This window comes from Brassica napus, chromosome A6, assembly GCF_020379485.1.
Source record: "Brassica napus cultivar Da-Ae chromosome A6, Da-Ae, whole genome shotgun sequence".
NCBI classification, from domain to species: Eukaryota; Viridiplantae; Streptophyta; class Magnoliopsida; order Brassicales; family Brassicaceae; genus Brassica; species Brassica napus.
This window is the reverse complement of record NC_063439.1, coordinates 1063197-1084723: the sequence shown is the minus strand read 5'-3', so window position 1 is coordinate 1084723 and position 21527 is coordinate 1063197. Positions and strand designations below refer to the sequence as shown.

The following is a 21527-nucleotide window of genomic DNA, read 5'->3' as shown; positions in this document are numbered from 1 at the left end:
ATATTTATTTAATGTTATTTTAAAATATGGTGTAAAGTGTATAGTTTTAGTATAATTTTCCATTTTCTTTCTCAAAAAAAAAATTCCATTTTCTTAAATAGAATATATAGTTGTAATATATTAATCTACTGTTTTGACCGAGTAAGTGGACGTTTAGGTCATCAAAGCTGTTGGTTTTTTTCATTGATTTGACCAGAATTAAACTGTCTACATAAACGACCAAGTTTTAGAACACAAAACTATATATTTAGCGAGTATATTGAACATAAACCATGTAATCGGTGAACTGGTAAAAGATAGTTTTCATTACACGTTTTTTTGTTGACGCGTTCTATTGAAATGTATATATGCCAAATGTTGTAGTGTTCAGAATAAAGGTAGGACACATGTAACTGAATGGGTGGATAAGAGAGCTTAATTTTTGTTTTTGAAAAAGCGAAGTTGAGAGGACAACGAAACTGTTCAATGTATCTTAGGTATCATCAACATGGAAAGCGTTTTCCATACAGACAAAGCTACAACGTGACGACACGTGGCCACGTGTCTATGGTATAAGTTAGGCGCCATATTTGTCATTTGTCAAAAAGACGTTATAACGATTGACGATAAACAAAACACGAGTTTGATGTTGACTAAAGATTTTTTGTTAATTGTAAAAAAATTTATGACTGTTTTGTTTCACTAACACTACAGTACAATTTATTTACTGTAGTTACTTAACTTTTTGTTTTGGACTTTAATTATTTAACTTAGTTTCACTGGTTATCCGTATATTCAGATAGGAACTATAATAGTCGCAGTTTAATTAATTGTTCTTAATGTAATCTTTTGAATTGGATAGCGCATGGTATATAAATCTCTAGTATTCTCAGAATATGCTGTTTTGAAACAAGCAGTATATAATTGACTAAGCGTTTTTCTATATAGCAACACAATTCCGCATTTGGTTAAAATCAGTTTTAAAACTTATGTTGGATCCAAAAAAAATTCAAGAACTGAACCATATAAGCATAACCCTTTTTGTCAATATAATCTAACATCTCCTTTTGCAGATTTGTAGTGTCGATGTTTATCCAAAATAGTTGAGGAAACTATAATTAGGAGCTATGTTTCGTACGGGTAAACTGTGTAATTTCCATAATATATTTCCATCTATTTATTGATTTCGATCGTCATTATCATTTAAGCAAATTATTATTCATAAATATATATGCATCGCTAGTTTATTTTCTAAAATTATAATCTGAACCTATACATACATCCTGGAGATCATAAATCTGCGAGCAAAATTTAAGCATACATAAACCAGGTTAAAATTATAAATGAATACTGTCGTTATGGAACCCCTCTAGTGGAACTTAAATAATTTATTCCACTCAAATACATTTCGTGCTAACCATTTGATGCTTTATACGTACTTTTATTTATTTTGTTTTATCATCTATATCTCTCATTTTCGATTAGTGATTTATCATTCATCATTTATCAAATGATAACGAACTACTCAAAGAATAATTATGATTTTATTAATCGCTCTTGTTTATTTTTATTCTTTGAACGTGGAGAACGGGGGGTTTCGGCCCAATTGGTTTACAAAGTAGACTGTAACAAATGATCGGTTCACCCCTTAATATTATTCAGAAGGTATTTTAAACTCGGTTCAGACAATGTGGTACGTTTTTGGACTAGTCCACTATGTAGCAATAAGTGCGTTTTTCCCGGGACCGACCGAATCATCTGATAGGATTTATCAAAAAATTGTGGAAAATATATTAAATTTTGAGAAGGAGAAAAAAAATTCCAGAAAGTAGTCAATTCAATGGATTCATAATGATGTAGAAAATTATAAAATAGTTTAGTATTATTTATATATCTAGTTTAGGAAATATACTTAATATAAAACATATGTAATCGTAATAATATTTTTTTGAGAGTTAGTATACAATTTATGCAATTTCAAATTAATATTAATCTTTAAATGATATGATATGATAGGTATAATATTTTAAGAATCGGTTTTATTTCTTTTAAGCTAAGTCTATATACTTTTGAATCTAAACCAAATGCTTCCAAATTTAAATTTGATCAATCTCAAAATTTAAGTTTGCCAAACTTCTCAAAATAGTTGAAGAAAATGGTAAAGCTTCGACAAAAGATTTTGGTCTTTCAAAATTTTGTACACACTTTGTTGCTTTAGTTAAAATTGTTAGATATTTTAATAAATAAATTTATTTTGTTGATTATTCTATTTCGATATCATTTTTCAAACCTCATGATTGAATAATAGAAATGTTTGAGTAATAGATTGATATTTCATACTTTTAAAAACAGTGTCATTTATTTGCTCTCCCTTCTCTCTAAGCTTTCTCTTTTTCCGATCTGTTTGTGTGTTACCGGCCGACGGTGTGGGCTTCCTCAGCCACCGTCGGTCCGGTCTTGTCTTCCATTCTCTTTGCTTGCATGTTTTCTTAAGTTTTAAGTCTCCAATAGTTGGATCTAGATCTTGAATTCCAGATTCTTTTGAGGTTCGAGGTATGTCGGTGATGGATCAGTCGGTGGCGTGCTTATATCATGCTGTTGTTCCTCTGTTCCGACGTTTCCTCTTCTCTTCGGGTTTCTTCAGATGGTCTTTTGGCCTTGTTTCGACTTCTGCGTTTCAAGGATCCGTTAGATCCTCTCGTTGTTCTCCCGTCTTCCCGATCTGGCTGTGCTTTTCATGTTTCACTTATTGTAGAGGTTCTACCATGGATTGAAGGTTGCATGTCCTCGATCTCGCTTGAAACGGTATGATTATGGTTTAATCTTTGTATCTTGTTGCCTCTACGCAAGGGATCTCAGATGTGATTATCTTGGACGGATTTGGCTCTTTACATCCGGTCGTGGAAGTTGATTGTTAAAAGCTGCGTGCTCATCATCTTCCTGGGTTATGTCTACTGCTTCATCCTCGGTGGCTTGTGAAGTAATCTTCAAAGCAATATAATGAGGTGTGGTTCTACCCAAATAAAGTTCGACTGTGGATGCGTTCTATCTTATCCTTCTTCATTTGGTCATTCCTCTTGCATGGGTGTTTTTGCTCATTTGATCTAGATTCATGTATTGTGTGTACTTGATCTTTTGGTTTATCTCTCTTGTCTCCGGAGATTCAGTTCGCATCTGCCGGCCTATGACTCCAAAGGAATGTTATTCCTGTTGGCTTAGTTTCTAGAAGTTTTTATAACTTGCTAGCATATGATCACAACTTGTAAGTTTTTGTCTAAGTTTATAATCAATGAAATCCTTCAGTGTTAAAAAAAAAAAAAAAAAAAACAGTGTCATTTAAATCATTATATTATATCTCAATTATGATTTTGAGTTTGCAGAGAATACATAAAATAATATAAAAATTAGAATAATATATAAAAATTGTTAAATATACTTACTTTATAAAGTATATTTGAAATGAATATGTATGTAATCTTAATTTTTATTTTTATAAGAGTCGATATATAATTCCTAATCATAAATTTTGTTTTATTCGAAAAGACTCGTTTAGAAAAATCATTGTACATTGACAAAAAAAAACTCGTTGCATTGGACTGCGAACTTGTGATCTTAAGTTATGATATAATATAAAGGGCCCACTTGATTCGATGACGACTTTTATGAGTTTATCATACACAGGTAACACATCATATATTCATATGCTAAAGATTTTTAGTTTTTTTTTTAAATAAACAAAGTTAGAGATTATTACTTCATATAATAATTGAAGACTATTCCTGGAAACTAAAATAAAGAAAAAGGTGAGTGGGATATTCTGGCAATCACTTTCTTACGCTAATTTTTATCAGCTTCTTTAATTTAGCTATATTTAAAGGTATGCACTTAATAAAATATCTATTTTGGAACTATTCAGTTTGATTTGGATCGATAAGATTCGAGTCTACTTTAGACGCAGAAGGGGCTGATCCGCTTTGTTTCAACTTTCTTGAGTCCGGTTTAGACACAGAAAGGGTTGATCCGGTTTATAAGATTAAAAACAGTGGGAATTTGATGTGTTGTTCAGCCCAAAACCATCTTCGGCCCACTAAAAATATTCCAGTTAACTAACATCGACGCAAAAGTAGGTTTGCCAACCTCCACAGCAACAAACTTCTTTTACAGTCTCATGACTCTCATCACTGAGTTTTCTCCACATAGAGAGGGAGAGGGTTCGAACTTCGACCGAGACTGTATGGTTGAACCAAGAATATGATTCTAGTCGACCTACTATGGATAATTTGCATAATTTGTCTTTTCTTGGAAGAGAAACCTAGACTTCCTTCCTGCTGTATTAGCTTTAATGAATCTTTCTCAAACCACTGGATTAAAAAAGGGGTTCTATAATATTTTATAAAAGTATAATGATTTTCAAAACAAACAAAGAGTTTCGGTATTAGCTAGAAAGAGAGAATGTTATTTATTTATTTATTTCTTGAGCTTACAAAGCAATAACTTGCCACACACACAAAAATAATACAAAGAAATAATGCAGATTAGAAATCCTCATTACAAAAAGTTGTTATCTCTTCTGTTAACTATATATGCATGAATGAAATGAATTAAATTAATTAATTAATCATATAAAATATATATGTGAGAGAAGCTTCTGATTTGGAGTTAATTAAAGTTCTTCCAACGCCTAAACAGCTTCGTCTTCAGAATCTAACTCCACCAACCTCTCAACGATAACATCCGACGCAACTGTAACAACCTCTGATAAGTTCCTAAAATGAGCAAAAAAAACAAGAAGAAATAAGTTAGATCAGAAATTTTATGTAAAACATTTGTTTATATATAATGGAAACTCAAGCTTACCCTTTACAGGAATCGAACGTAAGCCCGACGATATCTTTAGCTTCTTGAAGAGCCCATCTAAACCGTTGGATTTCATCATCAGAACATGTCACCCTTTCGATCATAACATCGAGTTGTGAAGGTTTGATGTCGAAAAATATCGGTATCACCCTTTTCTTGGACTCCATAATAAGAGCAAGCTCGTGCAAACAGAAGTAAGAATCGCAATAGTTGGGAGAGAAGACGGTAACGGCGACTTTAGAAGTGAGAATCGCACGGTTGATATGATCAAAAAGCTTGTCTCCAGGTTTCATGTTCTTGCTATCCAAGAATGGACGTATGTTACGGGCATTGAGATTGTCGTAAAGCAAAGTCGCAATGTTTCTCTTTGTGTCGGTTCCTCTGTGGTTGATGAACACATCATGCAAAGCTTTGGGTTTGGTTGATGATGAAGAAGAAGAAAGAAGATCGACGAATAGTTTGTTGTTTAGTTGAATGGATTTGGATTGCTTCACGAAGTCAAAAACCCTAGAGATCATGATTTTTGTTTTTGGTGATGAGATTAGATAGGATTGATGGATGATCAATAGAGGCTTTGTGGCGTGTGTTTGTATGTGTTACTATGTATGTATGTGTATTCGTGTATATATAGTGTTTGAAGTATAATTGTCGTGATATAATGGGCTTGAATCGGTGAAGAAGACAAGAAGAGAAGTGGTGGATTTTGAACAGCATAAGAGGAATGTTTACTAGACGTTGTCCGCGTCAAGATAAATAGTTCTTCTGACTAACCCATTTTATTATTTATATAATGTCTTATAGCATGGGCATATAGTTTCTTTCTAGCTACTATATATTATTTTTGACAGGAAATATATCATTAAATATATAATAACCACTAGCGAATATATCATCATCATAAAGCGTAAATCATTTTATAATAGCCAATACTATCAATAAGATTTTTCCATATAAATTTGAAATAGTTAGAGAGGTCGATAAACTTCTTCGTTCTTGACAAAAAGCTTCTTATTTCTTTGTAAAAAATAATTTTCAGTTAATCATTTAAATTATTAGATTATGTATATATTACTTAGATTGTTTGACAATTATAAAATTTGTAATCAGTCAAAGAAATATAAGACACAATCATATTTTTGTGTGTGACCATTGTCTCATGTGTCCATTGTATCGAGACATTCAATTTTTATTAGAGAATGGCCTACTAGCTAGATTAAAAAAACAATTACGAAAGAGTATATATTTCAAAATATTAAGCGTCATGTATATATATGTTTTATATTTTATAGAGTACAGGACAATCTAAAGTCTACATCAAAGGACAAATTGGTACTAACTTGGTGCAACAGTTTAATGTTATAATTTGTGTATACTAACTTGATAACTAATAATTCAATATACAAATTATAAGTAAAATACTGGACTTGTTTGAATGTAAGTTATAAGAAGAATGAAGAACAAGAAATAGAATGTGAAACTATTGTAGTCGTTGAAACGAGTTTGACCCTTTCCCGTCAAAGAAGCTAACGATGTGCTTGACATTTCTTCTCCTCTTCTATGAGTTAAAAGAGTAAAAGACATACTTTATTTATCCTGTTTTTGTTGTCTCTATATATAAAAAGTATCACACATATGGCTACGTTTAGAGAGCGTGAAATTGAGTTTGGATCTTTTAGAGCAAGTGGAGCTTAATTGCCACTTCAAGATATTCATTTGAGTACGAGAATTCGACTTGAATTTCACGCAAACAGTTGAGAAAAGAACCAATAAGTCTTTTGAAAAACAAGATACTGATAGTTTAAAAAGATTAATAGCCTATATATGATTTTAAACTCAGTTATGAAAATTAGTTGTTGCAGTTACTACGCTAATTAATATAGTTAAAACGATCATATATTGAGGTGCAATCAAAATATCATGTAAGACTAGAGCCGGGTACATCAATCGTAATGGGTCACTAGGATACGATGTGGATTATGTTTCTTTCTTTTTTTGTTGCCTTTGAAAATGAATTAAAGTAAAATTATTGTGGTTCGTTGATCTATTAACTAAGATGTTTGGTTAATTATCTATGTCAGTTAATATTTAGTATTATATATTTTGCAATTTATTTAAAAGATCTAGAAGCTGAATGACAATTTTTCTTACTCAGAGATCATATATGTTCCTAGAGCAAAGAATTCAAAGACGAACAGTTTGACACATAGTGCTCGCGAACAATCGTCTTTCGTCTTTCACATGCATACATAATTGCCATAATGATTTAAAAAGTTTTAATTGAGTTTGTATGTATGACAGAAAATAATAATATTATAGAAAAGTCATATTAATAGTGTATTTCTTAGGTCAAGTTATCATGCAATAATAATAAAATGGAGTATCTTTAATAAAAGTATATTGGTGGGATATACTATAGGTTTAATTTATAAATTTTGATAATATCATTATAATTTTATTGTTTAGAAATATTGAAACTATATCGTTTGAAAGTGTCATAAAATTATGTTACAAATATATAATGTTCCAAACACTCTTTTTTGCTTGACGACCATATAAAACTTAAATGACAACTTTCTTTGAATAGATAAAATAGGATTCTCTATTAGTAGAATATATATTATCAACTAAAATATAGTAATTGTAAAAATAATTATCATAAGATTTTGATTTTTATAAACTAGCTTAAATAATTTGAAGTTAATGATAATCTTCCTATTAAATGTTATATAAATCCTCCCGGAGAGTAAATTGGGTCATGGTATACTTAGGCCAGCTCCAATTAGCTTTCAAAACAACAAATCTGGTGTAATCTAATTTTTAAATAGAACTTCAAAAATAATACCATTTCACTAATTTGATGTTTTATGAATAATATTACACTAAAGTTGGTATCGTACTATTCATCGCATCAAATATTAAAATTATATTTGTTGTGCTTCCTTGAGTAATGTAGCTAAATTAACATTATTTATTAATTCAACCATGTACTTAAAAATACATGTATAAATTAGTTCAAAATAAATATATTAAATAGTTAAAAAAATCTAAATAAACATTGTTAATAAAAAAATGGCAGCCTAGCTTAGAGACATAGTGGATGATTGGTTGGATCTTAACTTGATCCTTTAGCTTTGTTAATTTTGAAATCATCAAACTTAACCATTTGATGTATCTTTACTTTTAAAAGTTAAAGCATACATTAAAAAGTTTCTATTTTATAGTTTTTTTTAAAGATAAAGCAAAAAAATAAGATAAAGCAAAAAAATAATCTCACAACCTTTTTATTTGTATTAGGCAAAACTCTTATATCTCTATTTCCTAGGCTGTAAAAACTGTAAAATAAAAATGATCTATAGTATTAAATAAACTAAAAATATATATATTATTATATTTAACTTTTGAATTTTTTTAAGTCCATTCAGAAAATTGAATTTTTAATAAATTTTAAATAACCTAAATGTTTTATTTTAAATATAAATTATTATTTTAAAATATCTTATAGTTAACTTAATCATGCTTTATTTTAAAATATCTACCGCCAATAACATACACATAGAACTGAAATAACTACAATAAAAATCTCCATAAATAAATTTACAATTACAGTTAATTCACTCATAACACAAATTTTACAGCTAAATTTTTACAAATACAATCCAACCAATCATTGACATAATCTCTTTTCGTCTGCTACATATTGATGTAAAAGCATCCAATAGCATTTTTTAAAGGAAATATATTATTAAATAAAAGAATGAATACAAATGAGTCGCCATTAGATCATATCTATGTTTGTCAGTGTTCTAAAAATAGTTTATGTATGCATTGGGGTTCACCTAGATGGTAAATCTAGTCTAAACGAAAAAGATTTTTAAAATAATATATAGTTTTTAATTTGTCAAGATGTTCAAAAAATTAATACCAGTGAACACATTCTTAAACAATATTTTTTTTAAAACAAAATTGCCAAACCACCATCTACAAATTTCTTGAACATTGATATTTACACACAAATAATATATTCAAAACAAAATAAACTATATAAATTACATTAAAAACTATTAATTAATAAATGATGATATTAGTACCAGTAATATACTGTATAACCTCTTTAAATTAATACTCTATAAATTAATATACACTAAAAATCTCTATAAAATAATATAATTTTATAGTCCCAAATTGAATTTTTGGTTCAATTAGTATATCGATAAATTAATATTTCTATAAATTAATAAAAATTATAGTTTTGGTGTAGTCCCATCATTATTAATTTATAGAGATTTCACTGTATTTCAATAGCCAAAAATGTATCAAACTTAAGTTTTTAATGGTTCTGCTTATAAATCAGGTATTTTTCTATTTCTTCTCATAATTCATCATAAAATAAAGATTGGTAGCCGAATTTTTTAAAAAAATGATTGATCTCTTTAGTGCATATATTCATTAACAGCAGTCTTACAACATTATAAAACCTTTAATGTCATTTCTTATATGTGTTTCTTTACCTACAGATTGAATGGTTTTAGCTCGAAATTTTATAGCTACATGACACTAGGGGTTATATTTTAGGGATTTTTGCAAAATTGACCTACAACTTAAAGTCAAACACAAAACTAACCTTCCTTTTTTTTGAAAATTGGTTTTGCCCTATTCACCCCACAAGTTCATATAATTTACGAAAATGCCATCAATTTTTTTTTTTTTTTTTCGAAAATGACATTTTTACTCTCTCACCCTCATCATCTTCAAGTAATTACAAGATTGCCATTGTCATCAATACCACAACCACCATGAACAACCAATTTGAAGCTCTTAATGCTCCCAAAATCGATTTACCCTTCTTCTTTTTCCATTCTTGTGAACTAAACACAACATATCTCTCACTTTCTCTCCACAATGAGCTAAAAAAACCCAAGATTTTGATTCTAAAATTTTTATGGTTCATAAAGTCATAGAAGCTAACGATTATGGGTGGGTGACTTTCGTTTGTGATTCTGTGTGCTTGGAGAAGCCTTATGTATGCTAAGGAACTTATCTCACCAATTTAAGGTGTGACATCGAGTTTTTTTCCAGATCTGTTCGTCAGACGACTTACTTGGGAAGTCGTCTCGCTGTAGACGACTTACCTTTCAGTCGTCTGGCTGTAGACGACTTACCTGGAAGTCGTCTGGTCAACGCAAAGGTTATTTTTGCAATTGACTTTGAAATCTGTAACCTGAGACGACTGAAAGTTAAGTCGTCTACTATTGTTTGGTTTCAAAAAAAATTCCAAAGAACCTAGACGACTTACATTTCAGTCGTCATAGGTTAGTTTTGCATTTGACTGGATAATTTCAGAAGTTTGACTTCCCCAGACGATTTACATTTCAGTCGTCTGGCGAAAATTAAAATAATAATATTTTTTATAAAGTAAACGACTTACAATTAAGTAGTCATAGGTTAGTTTTGCAATTGAAAAAAAAAACTTCAAGATTTAATTATACACAGACGACTTATAATTCAGTCGTCCACCAGACGACTTAATTGTAAGTCGTCCAGGACTTTTTTCCGAGATTCTGGTCAAACCTCGTAAATCCTGGACGACTTACATTTCAGTCGTCTCGTGGACGACTGAATTATAAGTCGTCTGTATATAATTAAATCTTGAAGTTTCTTTTTTCAATTGCAAAACTAACCTATGACGACTTAACTGTAAGTCGTCTACTTTTAAAAAAATATTATTATTTTAATTTTCACTAGACGACTGAAATGTAAGTCGTCCAAAAAGTCAAACTTCTGAAATAATCCAGTCAAATGCAAAACTAACCTCTGACGACTGAAGTGTAAGTCGTCTAGCTTTTTTGGAGTTTTTTTTTTAACCAAACAATAGTAGACGACTTAACTTTCAGTCGTCCGAAATAACAGATTTCAAAGTCAATTGCAAAAATAACCTCTGCGTTGACCAGACGACATATAGTTTAGTCGTCTAGACAACTTAGATTGAAGTCGTCCGCGTCTTCTCCACTAGTTTTTAAGTCTTCTACGTTAGTTTTTGAATAACTTGTATTTTTAAGAGTGATAAGTAACTTCAAGATATGTAAAACTCATATTTACAAAATATGTTCTCTCCCTTAGTTTTACTAAATTTGACTAAGTTTTTCAATGCAAACTTATAAAAAATATGATATGCTTTGACTAGTTACTATTATTTGTTTCCATCTCTTACCAACATTCTTGTTTATTAAGATGAGAAAAAGGCCATTGGAGTTTATTATTGCATATGAGAGATCCAAAGATAAGAAAAAGGCTACTGAAGTCTATTATTTCATTGATTTGTAAATGTGTAAACACATTGTTAGCACATTTAATACATCTTGGAAAACATTATTACTGATTTTACAAAAAATTCACAACTAAAAGAGTATACATGCAATTCACAAAACAGACCACAAACAAAACTATTATAGATCATTCATCTACAAAGACAAGCTTGGATTCCACTTGAGTAGACAAGACCAGACAACTTTTAAGAAGTCCAGACGACTTCTAAGAAGTCCAGACGACTTCCAGGAAGTTCAGACGACTTTGCCAGAAGACTTTTAGGAAGTTCAGACGACTTCCAGACGACTTTACAGGAAGTCCAGACGACTTCCAGACGACTTCCAGACGACTAACAAGTAAGTCGTCCCAGAAGTTTTCCAGATCTGAAAAACCTGCATATTAAATCCAGATCTGGAAAACCTGCATATTCAAAAACGTTCAAATGGCTTAAAAACAGAAAAAATGAATGGAAGATTAGATAAATCTACCTTTACAGAACACACAAAAATACATATCTAAAAATAAAAGATCTACCTTTAAATTAGTGGAAGATGAGTACCATCTAATTAAAAACCTGCAAAAAAAAAAAATAGATTAGTAACAAAGACATGAGACAAAATTGAAAAATTCATATAAAGTTTGGTGTTTTCAAGTCAAAGAGATTAGAGTGGGTTTGGAAAGTTTTAGTTTGAGAAAAAAGTAAGAACTTTATACAACAAGAAGTTACCAAATGAAGAAAAATCAGACATAAGAACTTACCAAAACGCTCAGAAAAATCCAGACGACTTCCTAGAAGTCCAGACGACTTCCTAGAAGTCCAGACGACTTCCTAGAAGTCCAGACGACTTCCTGGAAGTCCAGACGACTTTGTCAGAAGACTTCCAAGAAGTCCAGACGACTTCCAGACGACTTCCAGACGACTTCCAGACGACTAACATGTAAGTCGTCCCAGAAGTCTTCCAGATCTGAAAAACCTGCACATCAAATCCAGATCTGAAAAACCTGCATATCCAAAAACGTTTAAATGACTTAAAAATAGAGAAAATGAGTGGAAGATTAGATAAATCTACATTTATAGAACACACAAAAATACATATCTAAAATTAATAGATCTACCTCTAAATTAGTGGAAGATGAGTACCATTTGATTAAAAACATGCAAAAGAGATAGATTAGTAAGAAATACATGAGACAAAACTAAAAAATTCATATAAAGTTTGGTGTTTTCAAGTCAAAGAGATTAGAGAGAGGTTGGAGAGTTTTAGAATGATGAACATTACATTTTTGTTGCAGCCATTTGAGAGGAGGAGAGAGAATGTGTAAATTTTTCTTTTTATAGGGAGACAAAAAATCCAATTAGATTAAATATTTTTGACTCAGACGACTTCCTGGACGACTTACATTTCAGTCGTCTGGTGAAGAAATTAAAACAGACGACTTACATGTAAGTCGTCCAGAAGAGTTTAATATTTTTAGCGGGAAATTAAATATTTTTAGCGGGAAACTAAAATAGAAGACTTCCCAGACGACTTACAAGTAAGTCGTCTGGACGACTGAAATATACGTCGTCCGGGTAAATTATTCAACAGACGACTGAAATATAAGTCGTCCACACCCTAAACATAACCCCTAAACTTAATTATCTAATTAAACACTTCATAAAACCAAATCAAACTTGAAAAGTGTTTACTATACACAAAAATAAACACATATAGGTGAAAACTAATTTTTGAAAAAAATATTTTACTTTTCCAAAATCTAACCCTAACAATACATACAATACTACAACATATGTTTGCCAAACTCCTAAACCAAAGTATTTCATGATTCACTACTTTCACTCATCTATCTTCAAAACAAATCAATTTTATCATATCTTAATTTATATTAGTTAAAACTGTTTATAATTACTTGATTTTTATTTTTTACGCATCAAAATATTTTTTTACAAGATTTATAAATTATTTTTAAAATAAACTGGTACCAGACGACTTACACTTCAGTCGTCCAGACGACTTACAACATCTCAGACGACTCAGACGATTTACTGGGGCTATATTCGTAAAAATGGCTTCTGTTTTTTTGTTTGGTCACAAGGGGCTGAGTTGTAATTTCACTAGGCTTTTAGGTTAGTTTTGTATTTGATTCAAGTTTGGGTATAGGTTTGGGATTAAAATCAAGTTGTGGGTTAGTTTTGGCAAAAACCCCTATATTTTATTAGTGAAATTATTATTTATTTCTTTTGAAAAAAAACTAAAAGATAATAAATTAAATAGATTAAATAGATTTTCATTAATTTATTTATTTTGATATATATTTTTCATTTCCGTTATTTTAGTTATAATAATTTAGCCGACAAAGGTTACTTTCTTTTTTTTGTCAACCCGACAAAGGTTACATATTTTCCACAAATACGCAGAGAATCAAGTCACGATGGAGACCAGAAAACATTTTCTTATTTTGATTGTATTTTTTCTAATCACCAAACGCATGGTCAGTTGAATAGGTGCAATCGTTTAATAAAAACAAAAATGCGCAACTTTCAGAGAGTTTCTTATCTACAAGACGGTCAGAGAATGGATCAAGACTTGTCCTTTGAATTGAAAACAGAAAACTGGCAGCAAAACAAATGAATACAAGAAAGTTTTGGGCCAAGCTTATTAAACCCATGTAGTATACTGAATATTGTTCGGATATGTAACTAACTTTAGTATTGGGCCGACCACAGTCCCAATGTTAACCAACCATTGCGTTTACTTAGCTCCGACCATGTGATATCCAGCGATACACTGACACAACTTTGACTTTGACCCGGAACTACCATATTATTGGCCACTGGCCAGTACAGTCCGGCGTGATGGGTTATAAGAAAACTGCAGCCTAACCGGATTCCAGTTTAAATCATGCATATTTATGTACATGACCAGACCATGAGATCAACCGTTAGACCTAAAGCATTCAATTCTATCTTCATTAAGACCGTGACTGTTATCGAACGCATTCAATTCTTCTAACCATTAATCCTTTAATCTTTCACTAACTTCTTTATTTACGTTGATTTTCCCACAAAGTCATCCAACAGGTAATAAATATAACAGCTTTAATTATTAAACAAGGCATGACCCCTTTAATTAACCCGTAGATTAAGCAAAAGAAACCCCGCCTGCACCACGTGCAGTGGTCCTAATTATTATTTTTATTAACACTAATCACCGTAGAAGCGCATTAGAAAGTTTTTTTTTCTAAAATAATGTACTAATTATTTTTCTTTTAAAATTTTAAGCTTGCATTTAGTATCTAAGGATGGAATTAGGATAAAATTTTGGGTTAGTTATAATTTAATTATTTTACTCTTAAATTATTGTCATTTGATATTTTTTATTAGAAAGTTATCTAATAATTTTCTCGTGTCATAAAAAACGAATCAGCATTGTCTTATTTTTATTCATTCAATAAATAAGTAAAAAATAATAATTTGGTGAGATGACAGTCATTTCATTTTCCTTATACGGTCACGACATTTTCGTCTAATATATTTTACTTTATATAAAGAGAACGAAACAGCTTCGAGAGAAAGAGAAAATCACAAGACAATCTGCTGCCATGGCTTCAAAGCTCGTGATAATCATTGTGTTCATTCTAGATCTCATCGCTGTCGGATTAGCCATTGCCGCCGAGCAAAGAAGAAGCGTCGTAAGTCTCATTAAACTCTCTCTAAAAACTTTCTTGCTCTCTTCCAGTTTCTTCTTCTCCTCCTATCAGTCAAATCTTGGTTACAAAATTATTGAACTATTTATTTTAATTAATTTATCGGAACAGTGTCTGAGACTTTAGTTAGTAGTTTTGTCTGAAAAATCTCTGTCGGTGAGATCCCTTGTAGTGGACTGTTTCTCAGATCTGGTTCAAAAATCAATTGTACCTTATTACATTGTTCAATCTAGGGCCAGATCTCAATGTAACGGTTCTTTTTGTAATGGTTTGATGTAGAGAAATGGGCTTTATTGGGTTATTGTGTTTGGTTTGCAGGGTAAGGTTGTACCAGACAAGGAGAAGGTTTATGAGTATTGCGAGTATGGCTCAGACATAGCTACAAGCTATGGAGCTGGCGCTTTTGTCCTTCTCTTGACTAGCCAAGTCATTATCATGGTGGCTAGTCGCTGCTTCTGCTGTGGGAAGGCTCTTAACCCTGGTGGTTCAAGAGCTTGTGCCATCATGCTCTTCCTCATCTGCTGGTAACTGTTACCTATCTCAATCATTACATCATAATGCTTCATGAATTGACTCTGACCCCATCACTTCTTTGTCAGGGTGTTCTTCTTGATTGCTGAGGTATGTTTGCTGGCTGCATCCATCAGAAACGCGTACCACACCAAGTACAGGAAGATGTGGAACATCGACAACCCTCCCAGCTGTGAAGTCATCCGTAAAGGAGTGTTTGCAGCTGGTGCTTCCTTCGCGCTCTTCACTGCCATCGTCTCTCAGTTCTACTACGTCTGCTACTCTCGTGCTCGTGATGATTACAAGAACCCTCCTTACTAAACGAGATTTCCACACACCCCATTCACTGATTCAATAGGAGTTTCAAGATTTGATGGTGTTTTTATTTATTAAGCTTTTGGTTTTTTGTGTTTGATGATGTATAAATACTAGACATCTATTCTACATTAAGTATCTAAGTTTGTTGCTTTATTTTTAGAGCTCATAACCTGGAAACAAAGCTTGAGTTGGTTCATTCATGTCGAGAAACATGTAGGCCATTCCTCCTATACCTTCAAAGAGAGAGAATGGTCTATCTCCTCCATGCATTTTACCTTCTGAGATGAGCTTTTCTGACTTATCTAGTAGGAAAGATGCGAAAGCCTTTGCTCTGTACAAGTACTCTGGCTTTCCTGTTAACCGGTACAGAGAAAGAAACACATAGGTGTTTCCACTGATGCCGTGACAGACTCCTACTCGTTTAAGCAATCCACGGTTCCATACCACTTCTCCTGCTTCCATCGCCGCCTCTACAAACTCATCTGTCCTAAAAACCTGAAAAAACATCCAGAGAGTTTTGCAATGTAGATAGAGAGTACATTAAACTATGATAATTTATTAATTTATAGAAAAATCCTTTTTAGGTTTATATTTTTAAATACTTTTTATTTAGAAAAAAAGAAAAAAATATTTGATTCACGATATTATATTAGTTAAACTTTACAGATTTTAATTTCATATATATTATTAGATTATTTTATAAATGTTGAATATGTATCATAAAATAAATAAAAATAATTATAAGTTTGCCAAAATGAAAATAAATAAGAGATGAAATTCATTTTGAAAAATAAAAAGAAACAAAATGGTTTGTGTATATTTATATAAAATCATATGTATAGTAGTTATTAAGTTATAATTTTAAACCATATATTTATTTGAGAATTTTTTAAATATTATTATCTTATTATATTCTCGAATTGTATCATTATTTACGTCCGTCCAATTTGGAACTGTAGAAATTTGTTCATTTATTTTTATAGAATATTAATTTGTAGAACTACTGTATATCGATAAGGTTATCTACCTGAGCTGCCTTTACAAGTGTGAGAGCAACACCAGGAGCACCATGACACCAGTGAACTAGACGATCTGATTCACTTCCTTCGCTAGATAAGTAGTTTCCACTTGGGAAACGGTGTTGAATCATGTAACTTAGTGTACCTTTAACATCTTCCATCTCATCCGGTTCAAGTTCTACATGCATGAGGACATGCATGATCCCAGCTAAACCGTGAGCAGCTCCCCAATACTTCTTCCCATGCCACTCAAACATCAATGGACACTTTACTCTTTCACCCAGTTGCCTTCCTGCCCTGAAGATCTCCTCAACCACAGATCTCTAAAAGAAACAATGAGATGCTTCATCCACTAACTTAGAACAAAAAGAAAGTTTTAAGCTTTGTTACCATTCTTGCAGATGATACACTGTCTTTCCCGATATGCTTATTCAAGAACAAGCATGCCCACAAGTATCCTGCTCTACCATACAACAGCTCGTATGGCAAATCACCGGGAAGCCTAATCTGTTATGAAGATTCAAGTTGCATGGCTAGAGTCAATGTATCAAGCATGCAGAACATTCTATTTTCGGTTCAATTTTTGGTTTTTGTTTTTTTTTCGGGTATACGTTTTTTCCGGGTATATAGACATAAAAACCGTTCATATATTTATGAGAAAATAAATTTATCGGTTATTTCCAGTTTCTATTTGGTTCTGGTAAAAATATTGAGAACCGACTGATACTAAAACTTTGAGTTTAATTTAGGTTCAGTTTGATTCCAGTATGGTTCGGGTTTCCCGAATTTTGAATCAGGTAATTCAGATTTTTCAGATAAAATATTGATTAATTCAGGTTGTTCGGATTAAAATTTAATCCGGGATCAATTTTTGGTATTAGTCGCATAAGCCTTTTGTTGCTTTAGAAGCCTAATCTTTTATGACAATAAAATTCGATTCAGTTTTGGTTCGGCTATTTTTGGTTTCTATTTGGTTCTAGTAAAAATATTTGAGAATCGGCTAATACCAAAAAAGTTGGGTTTAGTTCTCGCTTTCCAAATTCAAATGAAAATATCGGTTAATTCAGGTTGTTCCGTTTAAAATATAGATAAAGCCTATTTGCACATAGCACAACATAAAGTGTACCTCATGGAAACGGGCTAAGTAACGATCCTGTAACTGGCTATCACCAGTAAGCTTTGCAGCAACGGCACCAAGAGCACATACACCCGCACGGCCACATATGAAAGTCACACGGCTGATAAAAAAAACCACACTCATCATATATTTCAACTACATTAAATGGGCTATTTAATAGAAAAGGTCTTTACTCGGAATCTTTTGAAGCTGTGTAACACGCCTCAACAATCTCTAAGCATAGCTTAAGATCGTTTTCATTTCTTGCGACCTGATAGGATTGGAACAAGAGATAAGCTGTCCCGAGTACACCAGTGTAGAGGTTAAAGTCTCGAACACGTTTTCCAGATCGGTCCCATGTCTCAAACACTATCTGAAAAGACCAAACCAAAGCAAACTTCATATGCTAGATTCGGACATGATCAAACCAGATAAACTCAAATCTTGTTGTCCTAAATTACTCAGTTTATAGGTATACTAATCAGCTCCCATAAAACCTAAAAACGCTGTAAGATAAAGTTTACTGTATCTTTGAGGCTTAACGCATATCTCTGGAGCTTCTTGGAGAATGATCTGTACGGGAGTGAGAGCAGTTTCGTCAGCGAATCTTTATGAGTGGAGAAGGTTTCCTCTTCGCCGGCGTCTTCCGGTAGAAACTCAGGTATCTCATTTGGGAAGAATCTTTCTCCCATATCTCTCTCTCTCTCTGTCTAAAGCGGTTGCTGTTGAGAATCTCGAAGAATTATAATTTCAAAAAGCAGATAAAACCATTGTTAGTGAGCCTTATATTTGGCCCAGTAAGGTCTTGCCTATACATTGTTGTCCGATAGCTAATGGTTCACCTAGGCCTGCGAAGATTAATCGAAACTATTTTTGATTTTCGGTTCAGGTTCATAACTTGGTTTAGTTCAGTAAGTAAAAGAAAATTTGATAATCAGTTCAGTTCAATTTTGTTCCATTCGATATTTGTTTAGTTTAATTTTTCATCAGAAATTCCTAAGTAAGTCGTTATACCAAAGTTTGGTATTTTACAGTTTTAAATCGAACTAATACAATAAACGAATTTCATCAAATTTATCTGAATTTTAACCGGACTAAACCAGATGTGTTTGTAGATTGTGAAAAGTATTAGGGCCATATCTCACATTAAAAAAAATTAAATAATATATAAAAGAGAATCAATTTATTATTAGTGAGTTTTATGTTTAAAAGTCCATCTAACCCAATTTGATATTAGAGACCAATCATTTTTTAGAGCATTTCCAATCCATTTTATATTTTTCAAAATAAAATAAAAATGAAACTATTCTGTAAATAGAATAATAATTTTTTTTTCATTGTTCTATCTTTGTTTCAAAATGGAGTAAAATATATAGTAAAGTTGGAGATAGTTTTAAAACACCATTTCAAATTGATAAAACTACTAAATAATATATGATGAAAAATGATCAATTCATTCATCAATAGTTTGCTTTTAGTAAAATTTAATCCAAATGATCAGAGTCCAGATTGGATCAGTAAGAAAAACCCATTTTCTTAGTATGTTTGTTATTTTACAGAAAACAGAAATCACATGCAAGAACAAAAGCAACTATTATTCTTCGTCCTTTCATTAACTAGAGTTTGCCAAAGACCAATTAGCTTCACTTCCTCTCCTCGGAATGCTATTGATCTTGGAGCAAGCATCGACTTTAAAGTTAGCTCCACATATAACTCCTTCACTATCAATCCTCTGCATCGCCTTCATCTTATTCTTCGGATGCTCAAAACTCATCAAACCACTCTCACTATGAAACATACAACCTACACAAAAAAAAAAAAAACATTACACTTCCATCTTCAGACCATTACATAACTTTCCTATCTCATAAGTTCTGTTTGCTTACCTGTCGGAAAAGGAGCGAATGACTTAGCACAACCTTGCTTAATAACCTTGAGATCATCAGACATAACAACAGATCCATCTGCAGCTATTCCCCAATACAAACTCTCAGCTCCATCAGATCCTAGAGCTGCGAAAACAGAGGAGGTCTGAGCATCGTAGACGACAAAGGCGAAACTTCCGTCGAGACCTCTGAGAACTTGGTCAGCTGGGTAAGGACCACGGTCACGTAGTGTTCGGTAAGCTTCGATCACAAACATGGCTTCGTTTGAGGATTTTCCAGATAAACCGTATTGTTTGTTTAGGTCCCATAGGTTGTTCAGTGTCCCAAGGAACACACAGTAGATTCCATCGATGCCACTAAACATCCTGAAAGAGACCAGACATGTTCAGAAAATGATTTTCCGACAAGAAACAGTTTAGAGAAACTGGCATGACGGGTCTTGAGATTTTGAAGATTATATGCAATTTATTAAAGTTTTTTTCTAATAAAATAAAACAATTTGAAAACTTAAATTTGTGTAAATTATCTCTAAAAATTTGGGGATCATAACTAATGTTTCTCTTGTCTTAGCTAGAAGCGGTTCTAGAGTAACGTGTGCTATTAATATACCTTGGAGGGCAAGAAACACAGTTTATACTTAGAGGAATGTGTTTATTATTATTATACCTTGGACGGTGAGAGTTTTCTGGGCGGGCGAAAGCGAGGACAGCGGAGTCGCCGAAGCTCATGGAGAAAGCAGAGTCTGGATGGTCTGAAAGAAAGTCAGAGAGAGTTTCTCCGGGAAGTTTTGGGGTTTTGCCGGAAAGGTTTGAAGCCGGGCTGCTTAGCTCTTCCGGTGGATGAGCAAACGTCTTTTGAAAAATAGCCAACATTTTTTTTGTCGTCTTGAATCTTCTGTTTTTTTTTTAGTATATGAGATAAATGTGATTGAAGTGGACTTATATAGGTTGGTTTGGTTTGTGAAATTTTGACATTTCAGGAAAATTAAGAAAGTTGACGTGGAGATGACTCATGATTTGTTTAGATAAGACTTGTCTTATAGATCTTGATGTCTTCTTATCCATTTTTTTTTGGTCAAACAATGTCTTCTTATCCATTTCTTTATCTTTTTACTGCTTACTAATTATTCCCTTCTCTTGTTTCTTGCCACTCGAGTTTTTGTTAATGACCAACAAGAATCCATTAATGGTACCTACATCAAGAATAATCTTTTCAACTTTTGTAGGTTATCGAATCAACATGATTCAACATTTTTTTATCAAATAAATAAAATAGTATATAAATCAATATTTAAATGAAAAGCTTTTATGTTCACTGCAAACCCACATCACTAATATATACTATGGATTAAACTTTCTTTAATTGATTGAAAAATTGACAAAAAAAATTTCGTTGCAACGTTATCTATTTGAAAACCTCTAATCAGTTCATTCCTTTATACATTTTCCTTTATATATTTACTTTTTCATTGATTCCACATTTTTAATCATCTATACTATACTAAAAGTGGGATATGAGCTCCATTGAGCATATCCACATAAGCATAAATAATCTACCAATCATATGCTCTTATTTTGCCACTTCACATTCTGTTTGTCGACATTGGCCAAACTTTTTGGGCTTTTCAAATTGGTTTCTGACCCATTTAAAATCTATGTTAAGCCTTCTTCGTCAGTTGTGTCTCGATGAAACAGATATACCCACGTTTTCATCTTCCTCAATCGTCTCAACGATTCTCCTACGTCAGCAACAATATTCAACCAATAAATACTCTCAAAACCCACGTCACCAATCAAGCTTCCCTAATAGACTGACTTTTTATTTCTCTCC

General features: G+C 32.1%; 4 protein-coding genes across 4 annotated transcripts; 1 reads left to right on the top strand and 3 right to left on the bottom strand.

Moving 5' to 3' along the window:
- Positions 1-4425: 4425 nt before the first annotated feature.
- On the bottom strand, positions 4426-6503 carry LOC125610069 (TIR-only protein-like). The gene is made up of 2 exons (XM_048781769.1): positions 4837-6503; positions 4426-4745 (listed from the first exon to the last, which is right to left on the bottom strand). Exons 1-2 carry the CDS (start codon positions 5352-5354, stop codon positions 4661-4663), a joined length of 603 nt encoding a protein of 200 aa, XP_048637726.1. The 5' UTR covers positions 5355-6503; the 3' UTR covers positions 4426-4660.
- Positions 6504-14583: 8080 nt separating this feature from the next.
- On the top strand, positions 14584-15828 carry LOC111213838. Its single transcript, XM_022715676.2, has 3 exons — positions 14584-14832; positions 15166-15371; positions 15447-15828. Exons 1-3 carry the CDS (start codon positions 14743-14745, stop codon positions 15676-15678), a joined length of 528 nt encoding a protein of 175 aa, XP_022571397.1. The 5' UTR covers positions 14584-14742; the 3' UTR covers positions 15679-15828.
- Positions 15716-18574, bottom strand: LOC111213837 (lanC-like protein GCR2). The gene is made up of 6 exons (XM_022715675.2): positions 18336-18574; positions 18006-18184; positions 17821-17932; positions 17085-17201; positions 16703-17017; positions 15716-16170 (listed from the first exon to the last, which is right to left on the bottom strand). The coding sequence occupies exons 1-6, from the start codon at positions 18501-18503 to the stop codon at positions 15832-15834; spliced, it is 1230 nt and encodes a 409-aa protein (XP_022571396.1). The 5' UTR covers positions 18504-18574; the 3' UTR covers positions 15716-15831.
- A 746-nt stretch (positions 18575-19320) lies between these two features.
- Positions 19321-20642, bottom strand: LOC111201377 (stem-specific protein TSJT1-like). The gene is made up of 3 exons (XM_022693109.2): positions 20364-20642; positions 19698-20062; positions 19321-19614 (listed from the first exon to the last, which is right to left on the bottom strand). Exons 1-3 carry the CDS (start codon positions 20567-20569, stop codon positions 19424-19426), a joined length of 762 nt encoding a protein of 253 aa, XP_022548830.2. The 5' UTR covers positions 20570-20642; the 3' UTR covers positions 19321-19423.
- Between the last annotated feature and the right edge of the window lie 885 nt (positions 20643-21527).